At 56.5% G+C, this 12,309-nt stretch overlaps 1 protein-coding gene across 3 annotated transcripts in view; it reads right to left on the bottom strand.

Moving 5' to 3' along the window:
- The window catches only part of LOC142474895 (kinesin-like protein KIFC3), a 203,022-nt gene that overhangs the window by 24,855 nt on the left and 165,858 nt on the right, over positions 1–12,309 (bottom strand). For all 3 annotated transcript variants that reach the window (XM_075581039.1, XM_075581037.1, XM_075581038.1), the window contains 2 exons: positions 6,701–6,805; positions 3,308–3,438 (listed from right to left, as the gene is read on the bottom strand). In XM_075581039.1, coding sequence (XP_075437154.1) covers positions 3,308–3,438; positions 6,701–6,805 — 236 coding nt within the window. The remainder of the gene's footprint in view (positions 1–3,307; positions 3,439–6,700; positions 6,806–12,309) is intronic.

Below are 12,309 nucleotides of genomic sequence, written 5' to 3'. Positions count from 1 at the left end.
GGGCGTGCTACCCCCAGTGTCCCCCTCTGCCCGTCTCATTGTACCCTGCAGTGGGATGGGTGTGCTACCCCCAGCGTCCCCCTCTGCCCGTCTCATTGTACCCTGCAGTGGGATGGGCGTGCTACCCCAGTGTCCCCCTCTGCCCGTCTCATTGTACCCTGCAGTGGGATGGGCGTGCTACCCCCAGTGTCCCCCTCTGCCCGTTTCATTGTACCCTGCAGTGGGATGGGCGTGCAACCCCCAGTGTCCCCCCTCTGCCCATCTCATTGTACCCTGCAGTGGGATGGGCGTGCTACCCCCAGCGTCCCCCTCTGCTCGTTTCATTGTACCCTGGAGTGGGATGGGCGTGCTACCCCAGTGTCCCCCTCTGCCCGTTTCATTGTACCCTGCAGTGGGATGGGCGTGCTACCCCCAGCGTCCCCCTCTGCTCGTTTCATTGTACCCTGCAGTGGGATGGGCGTGCTACCCCCAGCGTCCCCCTCTGCTCGTTTCATTGTACCCTGCAGTGGGATGGGCGTGCTACCCCCAGTGTCCCCCTCTGCCAGTCTCATTGTACCCTGCAGTGGGATGGACGTGTTACCCCCAGTGTCCCCCTCTGCCCGTTTCATTGTACCCTGCAGTGGGATGGGCGTGCTACCCCCAGTGTCCCCCTCTGCCCGTCTCATTGTACCCTGCAGTGGGATGGGCGTGCTACCCCCAGTGTCCCCCTCTGCCCGTTTCATTGTACCCTGCAGTGGGATGGGCGTGCTACCCCCAGCGTCCCCCTCTGCCCGTTTCATTGTACCCTGCAGTGGGATGGGCGTGCTACCCCCAGCGTCCCCCTCTGCCCGTCTCATTGTACCCTGCAGTGGGATGGGCGTGCTACCCCCAGTGCCCCCCTCTGCCCGTCTCGTTGTACCCTGCAGTGGGATGGGCGTGCTACCCCCAGTGTCCCCCTCTGCCCGTCTCATTGTACCCTGCAGTAGGATGGGCGTGCTACCCCCAGCGTCCCCCTCTGCCCGTCTCATTGTACCCTGCAGTGGGATGGGCGTGCTACCCCCCGTGTCCCCCTCTGCCCGTCTCATTGTACCCTGCAGTGGGATGGGCGTGCTACCCCCAGTGTCCCCCTCTGCCCGTTTCATTGTACCCTGCAGTGGAATGGACGTGTTACCCCCAGTGTCCCCCTCTGCCCGTCTCATTGTACCCTGCAGTGGGATGGGCATGCTACCCCCAGTGTCCCCCCTCTGCCCGTCTCATTGTACCCTGCAGTGGGATGGGCGTGCTTCCCCCAGTGTCCCCCTCTGCCCGTCTCATTGTACCCTGCAGTGGGATGGGCGTGCTACCCCCAGTGTCCCCCTCTGCCCGTCTCGTTGTACCCTGCAGTGGGATGGGCGTGCTACCCCCAGCGTCCCCCTCTGCCCGTCTCATTGTACCCTGCAGTGGGATGGGCGTGCTACCCCCAGCGTCCCCCTCTGCCCGTCTCGTTGTACCCTGCAGTGGGATGGGCGTGCTACCCCCAGTGTCCCCCTCTGCCCGTCTCGTTGTACCCTGCAGTGGGATGGGCGTGCTACCCCCAGTGTCCCCCTCTGCCCGTTTCATTGTACCCTGCAGTGGGATGGGCGTGCTACCCCCAGTGTCCCCCTCTGCCCGTCTCATTGTACCCTGCAGTGGGATGGGTGTGCTACCCCCAGCGTCCCCCTCTGCCCGTCTCATTGTACCCTGCAGTGGGATGGGCGTGCTACCCCAGTGTCCCCCTCTGCCCGTCTCATTGTACCCTGCAGTGGGATGGGCGTGCTACCCCCAGTGTCCCCCTCTGCCCGTTTCATTGTACCCTGCAGTGGGATGGGCGTGCTACCCCCAGTGTCCCCCCTCTGCCCATCTCATTGTACCCTGCAGTGGGATGGGCGTGCTACCCCCAGCGTCCCCCTCTGCTCGTTTCATTGTACCCTGCAGTGGGATGGGCGTGCTACCCCAGTGTCCCCCTCTGCCCGTTTCATTGTACCCTGCAGTGGGATGGGCGTGCTACCCCCAGCGTTCCCCTCTGCTCGTTTCATTGTACCCTGCAGTGGGATGGGCGTGCTACCCCCAGCGTCCCCCTCTGCTCGTTTCATTGTACCCTGCAGTGGGATGGGCGTGCTACCCCCAGTGTCCCCCTCTGCCAGTCTCATTGTACCCTGCAGTGGGATGGGCGTGCTACCCCCAGTGTCCCCCCTCTGCCCGTTTCGTTGTACCCTGCAGTGGGATGGGTGTGCTACCCCCAGTGTCCCCCTCTGCCCGTCTCATTGTACCCTGCAGTGGGATGGGCGTGCTACCCCCAGTGCCCCCCTCTGCCCGTTTCATTGTACCCTGCAGTGGGATGGGTGTGCTACCCCCAGCGTCCCCCTCTGCCCGTCTCATTGTACCCTGCAGTGGGATGGGTGTGCTACCCCAGTGTCCCCCTCTGCCCGTTTCATTGTACCCTGCAGTGGGATGGGCGTGCTACCCCCAGTGTCCCCCTCTGCCCGTCTCATTGTACCCTGCAGTGGGATGGGCGTGCTACCCCCAGTGCCCCCCTCTGCCCGTGTCATTGTACCCTGCAGTGGGATGGGTGTGCTACCCCCAGTGTCCCCCCTCTGCCCGTTTCATTGTACCCTGCAGTGGGATGGGCGTGCTACCCCCAGTGTCCCCCTCTGCCCGTCTCGTTGTACCCTGCAGTGGGATGGGCGTGTTACCCCCCGTGCCCCCCTCTTGCCGTTTCATTGTACCCTGCAGTGGGATGGGCGTGCTACCCCCAGTGTCCCCCTCTGCCCGTCTCATTGTACCCTGCAGTGGGATGGGCGTGTTACCCCCCGTGCCCCCCTCTGCCCGTCTCATTGTACCCTGCAGTGGGATGGGCGTGCTACCCCCAGTGTCCCCCTCTGCCCGTCTCATTGTACCCTGCAGTGGGATGGGCGTGCTACCCCCAGTGCCCCCCTCTGCCCGTCTCATTGTACCCTGCAGTGGGATGGGCGTGCTACCCCCCGTGCCCCCCTCTGCCCGTCTCATTGTACCCTGCAGTGGGATGGGCGTGCTACCCCCAGTGTCCCCCTCTGCCCGTCTCATTGTACCCTGCAGTGGGATGGGCGTGTTACCCCCCGTGCCCCCCTCTGCCCGTCTCATTGTACCCTGCAGTGGGATGGGCGTGCTACCCCCCGTGCCCCCCTCTGCCCGTTTCGTTGTACCCTGCAGTGGGATGGGCGTGCTACCCCCCGTGCCCCCCTCTTGCCGTTTCGTTGTACCCTGCAGTGGGATGGGCGTGCTGCCCCCAGTGCCCCCCTTATCTCTGTCCGCCAGTCACCGTGTTACTCACCGGATAACCTCATTGTATATCTCCACCATGCTCAGGGTCACGGTATACAGCCACAGACCTCCCCGGGCCTCCATCTCCCGGTACAGAGCCTGCAGGGCGCGCTGGTTTATCCCGGGACTCTCTGAGCTTCCCTGAAACCCAACAGAACCAGACATAAGGGAAACCCATGGTGGCACATCTCGCTTAATGCCAGAAGTGGCAGGTCCGTGGTCCCGGCACTTCCAGGAAGTTACTGTAGGTTAGGGGGGGGGGGGAGAATGTGTGATGGGGAGGGAATGGGGGGGGGGAGAATGTGTGATGGGGAGGGAATGGTGGGGGGGGGATTGGGACATAGGGAGATAAGAGTGACATGGGGAGAGAGTAACATAGGGGGTGTGAGATTGGGGGAGCAAGATAGTGACATGGGGGGGAGAGAGTGACATGGGGGGGGGAAGTGTGTGTCACGGTGGAGCAGTTACTCTACTTCCCCCCCGAACTTAGGGTGTCCGCATCAAAGACAGAAACTAATAAAAACACATTGTGCCTCAAATGTGGGACCCTCCTCTCCCTCCTAATTATTTGCTGCCCCTCCACCCCCTCCACCCTCTCCCCGCCTCCTTTGGTGCTGCCTCTGGGTAACTGCGAATGTCCCTATATTTAGTTTGTGTTTGTTATAGGGTTTGAGGGATGCGCAGGAACACGTAAAAAATTATAATATGAAAATGTTGAAATAACGGGAAGAACAGTGTAATCACAAGGCCGAGACAGGAGGGGACAGAGACGGGAGGGGACGGAGACAGGAGGGGACAGAGACAGGAGGGGACAGAGACGGGAGGGGACGGAGACGGGAGGGGACGGAGACAGGAGGGGACGAAGACAGGAGGGGACGGAGACAGGAGGGGACGGAGGCAGGAGGGGACGGAGACAGGAGGGGACCAGACAGGAGGGGACAGAGACGGGAGGGGACGGAGACAGGAGGGGACGGAGACAGGAGGGGACGGAGGCAGGAGGGGACGGAGACAGGAGGGGACGGAGACAGGAGGGGACGGAGACAGGAGGGGACGGAGACAGGAGGGGACGGAGACAGGAGGGGACGGAGACAGGAGAGGACGGAGAAAGGAGGGGACGAGACAGGAGGGGACGAGACAGGAGGGGACAGAGACAGGAGGGGACAGAGACAGGAGGGGACGAGACAGGAGGGGACGGAGACAGGAGGGGACGGAGACAGGAGGAAACGGAGACAGGAGGGGACAGAGACAGGAGGGGACCGAGACAGGAGGGGACCGAGACAGGAGGGGACGGAGGCAGGAGGGGACGGAGACAGGAGGGGACGGAGACAGGAGGGGACGGAGACAGGTGGGGACGGAGACAGGAGGGGACGGAGACAGGAGGGGACGGAGACAGGAGGGGACGGAGACAGGAGGGGACGGAGACAGGAGGGGACGGAGACAGGTGGGGACGGAGACAGGAGGGGACGAGACAGGAGGGGACAGAGACAGGAGGGGACGAGACAGGAGGGGACGGAGACAGGAGGAAACGGAGACAGGAGGGGACGAGACAGGAGGGGACAGAGACAGGAGGGGACAGAGACAGGAGGGGACAGAGACAGGAGGGGACAGAGACAGGAGGGGACGGAGACAGGAGGGGACGGAGCCAGGAGGGGACGGAGCCAGGAGGGGACGGAGCCAGGAGGGGACGGAGCCAGGAGGGGACGGAGCCAGGAGGGGACAGAGCCAGGAGGGGACAGAGCCAGGAGGGGACAGAGCCAGGAGGGGACAGAGCCAGGAGGGGACAGAGCCAGGAGGGGACAGAGCCAGGAGGGGACAGAGCCAGGAGGGGACGAGATGTACACTCTCTGAGAGGAAGAGACAGAGAAGGAGGAAGAGACGGAGAGGAGGAGGAAGATACAGAGAGGAAGAGATGAAGAGGAAAAAGAGGAGACGGAGGGGAGGAGGAGAGGGGAAGACAGAGAGGAGGAGGGGGGAGGGGAAGACGGAGAGGAGGAGGGGGAGAGGGGAAGACGGAGAGGAGGAGGGGGAGAGGGGAAGACGGAGAGGAGGGGGAGAGGGGAAAACGGAGAGAAGGAAGAGACGGGGAGGAGGAGATGGAGAGGAGGAGGAGACGGGGAGGCGGAGAGAAGAAGGAGGGTGAGACGGAGAGGGGGAGAGGGGGAGACGGAGAGAAGGAAGAGACGGGGAGGAGGAGGAGATGGAGAGGAGGAGGAGACGGGGAGACGGAGAGAAGAAGGAGGAGAGAAGGAGGGTGAGACGGAGACGGAGAGGAGGAAGAGACGGGGAGGAGGAGGAGCCGGAGAGAAGGAGGAGAGGAGGAGGGGGAGAGGAGGGGATGGGGTCAGAGGGAGCCACAGAGAGCGGGGCAGAAAGAAACATATCAATAACCTAATAACCATCAATATATCTCCCTCAGGCTGCGGCCGTGGTGAGCGCTGGAGATGGCGCAGGCGTTCACTCAGCTTCTCCCTGCCGCCTGCAGCAGGAGAGATCTGTGTCCTGCATGCAGAGGAGACGGGGAGGCGTGTCGGGGGGCGTGGCCGTGACATCACGGAGCTGGTTCGCCCTCATTGGGCGAATCGCTCACGTGACCCGGCTGCCGCCGCGCATGAAGACAGATTTTTCTGTTTCCTCCTGCATCGCGAGCGCCGGCGCCTCTGCTCCCGCGCGCTCTGCTCCCGCGCGCTCTACAGACAGCCTCATAGAGGCACATCGATGTGATCGCGCCACGCCTCTGCTCCCGCACGCTTGCACACACTCGCCTCCGATGCACACACTCACCTCCGATGCACACACTCGCCTCCGACGCACACATGCCACCGGTGCACACACTTGTCTCTGACCACAGTCTGCTGTGACGCACACACTCACCTCCGACGCACACAGTCCGCCCAGACGCACACACTCAACTCCGACGCACACAGTCCGCCCTGACGCACACACTCACCCCCGGCGCTCACAGTCTGCCCTGACGCACACACTCACCTCCGGCGCTCACATTCTGCCCTGACGCACACACTCACCTCCGGCGCTCACAGTCCGCCCTCACGCACACACTCACCTCCGGCGTTCACAGTCCGCCCTGACGCACACACTCACCTCCGGCGCTCACAGTCCGCCCTCACGCACACACTCACCTCCGGCGCTCACAGTCCGCCCTGACGCACACACTCACCTCCGGCACTCACAGTCCGCCCTGACGCACACACTCACCTCCGGCGCACACAGTCCGCCCTGACGCACACACTCACCTCCGGCACTCACAGTCCGCCCTGACGCACACACTCACCTCCGGCGCTCACAGTCCGCCCTGACGCACACACTCACCTCCGGCGCTCACAGTCCGCCCTGACGCACACACTCACCTCCGGCGCTCACAGTCCGCCCTGACGCACACACTCACCTCCATGGTGTAGGTCTTCCCTGAGCCGGTCTGCCCATAAGCGAAGATGCAGACATTGTAACCATTGATGCAGGACGTGACCATGGGCTCAATCTCCAGGAACACCTGAGGAAGGGCGGACAATGCGTCACAAACACACAACTAACACATCTCCAGGAACACCTGAGGAAGGGCAGACAATGCGTCACAAACACACAACTAACAACATCTCCAGGAACACCTGAGGAAGGGCAGACAATGCGTCACATACACACAACTAACACATCTCCAGGAACACCTGAGGAAGGGCAGACAATGCGTCACAAACACACAACTAACACATCTCCAGGAACACCTGAGGAAGGGCAGACAATGCGTCACAAACACACAACTAAAACATCTCCAGGAACACCTGAGGAAGGGCAGACAATGCGTCACAAACACACAACTAACACATTTCCAGGAACACCTGAGGAAGGGCGGACAATGCGTCACAAACACACAACTAACACACATCTCCAGGAACACCTGAGGAAGGGCAGACAATGCGTCACAAATACACAACTAACACATCTCCAGGAACACCTGAGGAAGGGCAGACAATGCGTCACAAACACACAACTAACACATCTCCAGGAACACCTGAGGAAGGGCAGACAATGCGTCACAAACACACAACTAAAACATCTCCAGGAACACCTGAGGAAGGGCAGACAATGCGTCACAAACACACAACTAACACATCTCCAGGAACACCTGAGGAAGGGCAGACAATGCGTCACAAACACACAACTAACACATTTCCAGGAACACCTGAGGAAGGGCGGACAATGCGTCACAAACACACAACTAACACATCCCCAGGAATACCTGAGGAAGGGCAGACAATGCGTTACAAACACACAACTAACATCTCCAGGAACACCTGAGGAAGGGCGGACAATGCGTCACAAACACACAACTAACACATTTCCAGGAACACCTGAGGAAGGGCAGACAATGCGTCACAAACACACAACTAACACATCTCCAGGAACACCTGAGGAAGGGCGGACAATGCGTCACAAACACACAACTAACACATTTCCAGGAACACCTGAGGAAGGGCAGACAATGCGTCACAAACACACAACTAACACATCTCCAGGAATACCTGAGGAAGGGCAGACAATGCGTCACAAACACACAACTAACACATCTCCAGGAACACCTGAGGAAGGGCAGACAATGCGTCACAAACACACAACTAACACATCTCCAGGAACACCTGAGGAAGGGCAGACAATGCGTCACAAACACACAACTAACACACATCTCCAGGAACAGCTGAGGAAGGGCAGACAATGCGTCACAAACACACAACTAACACATCTCCAGGAACACCTGAGGAAGGGCAGACAATGCGTCACAAACACACAACTAACACATCTCCAGGAATACCTGAGGAAGGGCAGACAATGCGTCACAAACACACAACTAACACATCTCCAGGAACAGCTGAGGAAGGGCAGACAATGCGTCACAAACACACAACTAACACATCTCCAGGAACACCTGAGGAAGGGCAGACAATGTGTCACAAACACACAACTAACACACATCTCCAGGAATACCTGAGGAAGGTCAGACAATGTGTCACAAACACACAACTAACAACATCTCCAGGAATACCTGAGGAAGGGCAGACAATGCGTCACAAACACACAACTAACACATCTCCAGGAATACCTGAGGAAGGGCAGACAATGCGTCACAAACACACAACTAACACATCTCCAGGAACAGCTGAGGAAGGGCAGACAATGCGTCACAAACACACAACTAACACATCTCCAGGAACACCTGAGGAAGGGCAGACAATGTGTCACAAACACACAACTAACACACATCTCCAGGAATACCGGAGGAAGGGCAGACAATGCGTCACAAACACACAACTAACACATCTCCAGGAATACCTGAGGAAGGGCAGACAATGCGTTACAAACACACAACTAACACACATCTCCAGGAACACCTGAGGAAGGGCAGACAATGCGTTACAAACACACAACTAACACATCTCCAGGAATACCTGAGGAAGGGCAGACAATGCGTCACAAACACACAACTAACACACATCTCCAGGAATACCTGAGGAAGGGCAGACAATGCGTCACAAACACACAACTAACACACATCTCCAGGATACCTGAGGAAGGGCGGACAATGTGTCACAAACACACAACTAACACATCTCCAGGGTGACATGAAGAAGGGCGGACAATGCGTCACAAACACACAACTAACACATTTCCAGGAATACCTGAGGAAGGGCGGACAATGTGTCACAAACACACAACTAACACATCTCCAGGAATACCTGAGGAAGGGCAGACAATGCGTCACAAACACACAACTAACACACATCTCCAGGAACACCTGAGGAAGAGCAAACAATGCGTTACAAACACACAACTAACACACATCTCCAGGAACACCTGAGGAAGGGCAGACAATGTGTCACAAACACACAACTAACACATCTCCAGGAATATCTGAGGAAGGGCAGACAATGCGTTACAAACACACAACTAACACATCTCCAGGAATACCTGAGGAAGGGCGGACAATGTGTCACAAACACACAACTAACACATCTCCAGGATGACCTGAGGAAGGGCAGACAATGCGTCGTAAACACACAACTAACACACATCTCCAGGAACACCTGAGGAAGGGCAGACAATGCGGCACAAACACACAATTAACACACATCTCCAGGAATACCTGAGGAAGGGCAGACAATGCGGCACAAACACACAACTAACACATCTCCAGGAATACCTGAGGAAGGGCAGACAATGCGTCACAAGCACACAACTAACACACATCTCCAGGAATACCTGAGGAATGGCAGACAATGCGTCACAAACACACAACTAACACACATCTCCAGGAATACCTGAGGAAGGGCAGACAATGCATCACAAACACACAACTAACACATCTCCAGGAACACCTGAGGAAGGGCAGACAATGCGTCACAAACACACAACTAACACACATCTCCAGGAATACCTGAGGAATGGCAGACAATGCGTCACAAACACACAACTAACACACATCTCCAGGAATACCTGAGGAAGGGCAGACAATGCGACACAAACACACAACTAACACACATCTCCAGGAATACCTGAGGAATGCAGACAATGCGTCACAAACACACAACTAACACATCTCCAGGAATACCTGAGGAAGGGCAGAAAATGCGTCACAAACACACAACTAACACATTGCCAGGAACACCTGAGGAAGGGCGGACAATGCGTCACAAACACACAACTAACACACAACTCCAGGAATACCTGAGGAAGGGCAGACAATGCGTCACAAACACTCAACTAACACACATCTCCAGGAATACCTGAGGAAGGGCGGACAATGTGTCACAAACACACAACTAACACATCTCCAGGAATACCTGAGGAAGAGCAGACAATGCGTTACAAACACACAACTAACACACATCTCCAGGAACACCTGAGATAGGGCAGACAATGCGTTACAAACACACAACTAACACATCTCCAGGAATACCTGAGGAAGGGCGGACAATGTGTCACAAACACACAACTAACACATCTCCAGGAACACCTGAGGAAGGGCAGACAATGCGTCACAAACACACAACTAACACATCTCCAGGATGACCTGAGGAAGGGCAGACAATGCGTCACAAACACACAACTAACACATCTCCAGGAATACCTGAGGAAGGGCAGACAATGCGTCACAAACACACAACTAACACATCTCCAGGAACACCTGAGGGAGAGCAGACAATGCGTCACAAACACACAACTAACACATCTCCAGGAACACCTGAGGAGGGGCAGACAATGCGTCACAAACACACAACTAACACAAAACCAGGAATACCTGAGAAAGGGCAGACAATGCGTCACAAACACACAACTAACAACATCTCCAGGAATACCTGAGGAAGGGCAGACAATGCGTCACAAACACACAACTAACACACATCTCCAGGAACACCTGAGGAAGGGCAGACAATGCGTCACAAACACACAACTAACACACATCTCCAGGAACACCTGAGGAAGGGCAGACAATGCGTCACAAACACACAACTAACACACATCTCCAGGAACACCTGAGGAAGGGCAGACAATGCGTCACAAACACACAACTAACACACATCTCGAGGACGACCTGAGGAAGGGCAGACAATGCGGCACAAACCCACAACTAACACACATCTCCAGGAATACCGGAGGAAGGGCAGACAAGGCGTCACAAACACACAACTAACACATTGCCAGGGTTACCTGAGGAAGGGCAGACAATGTGTCACAAACATACAACTAACACATCTCCAGGAACACCTGAGGAAGGGCAGACAATGCGTCACAAACACACAACTAACACACATCTCCAGGAATACCTGAGGAAGGGCAGACAATGCGTCACAAACACACAATTAACACACATCTCCAGGAATACCTGGGGAAGGGCAGACAATGCGTCACAAACACACAACTAACACATCTCCAGGAACACCTGAGGAAGGGCAGACAATGCGTCACAAACACACAACTAACACACATCTCCAGGAACACCTGAGGAAGGGCAGACAATGCGTCACAAACACACAACTAACACATTGCCAGGGTTACCTGAGGAAGGGCAGACAATGCGTCACAAACACACAACTAACAACATCTCCAGGAACACCTGAGGAAGGGCAGACAATGCGTCACAAACACACAACTAACACATCTCCAGGAATACCTGAGGAAGGGCAGACAATGCGTCACAAACACACAACTAACACACATCTCCAGGAATACCTGAGGAAGGGCGGACAATGCGTCACAAACACACAACTAACACATCCCCAGGAATACCTGAGGAAGGGCAGACAATGCGTCACAAATACACAACTAACACATCTCCAGGAACACCTGAGGAATGGCAGACAATGCGTCACAAACACACAACTAACACACATCTCCAGGAATACCTGAGGAATGGCAGACAATGCGTCACAAACACACAACTAACACACATCTCCAGGGATACCTGAGGAAGGGCAGACAATGCGTCACAAACACACAAATAACACACAACTCCAGGAATACCTGAGGAAGGGCAGACAATGCGTCACAAACACACAACTCCAGGAATACCTGAGGAAGGGCAGACAATGCGTCACAAACACACAACTAACACACATCTCCAGGAATACCTGAGGAAGGGCAGACAATGAGTCACAAACACACAACTAACACACATCTCCAGGAATACCTGAGAAAGGGCAGACAATGCGTCACAAACACACAACTAACACACATCTCCAGGAATACCTGAGGAAGGGCAGACAATGCGTCACAAACACACAACTAACACACAACTCCAGGAATACCTGAGGAAGGGCAGACAATGCGTCACAAACACACAACTAACACACATCTCCAGGAACACCTGAGGAAGGGCAGACAATGCGTCACAAACACACAAGTAACACATCTCCAGGAATACCTGAGGAAGGGCGGACAATGTGTCACAAACACACAACTCCAGGAACACCTGAGGAAGGGCAGACAATGCGTCACAAACACACA

This window comes from Ascaphus truei, chromosome 2 (genome assembly GCF_040206685.1).
Source record: "Ascaphus truei isolate aAscTru1 chromosome 2, aAscTru1.hap1, whole genome shotgun sequence".
NCBI lineage: Eukaryota > Metazoa > Chordata > Amphibia > Anura > Ascaphidae > Ascaphus > Ascaphus truei.
This window is presented reverse-complemented; position numbering and strand designations above follow the sequence as displayed.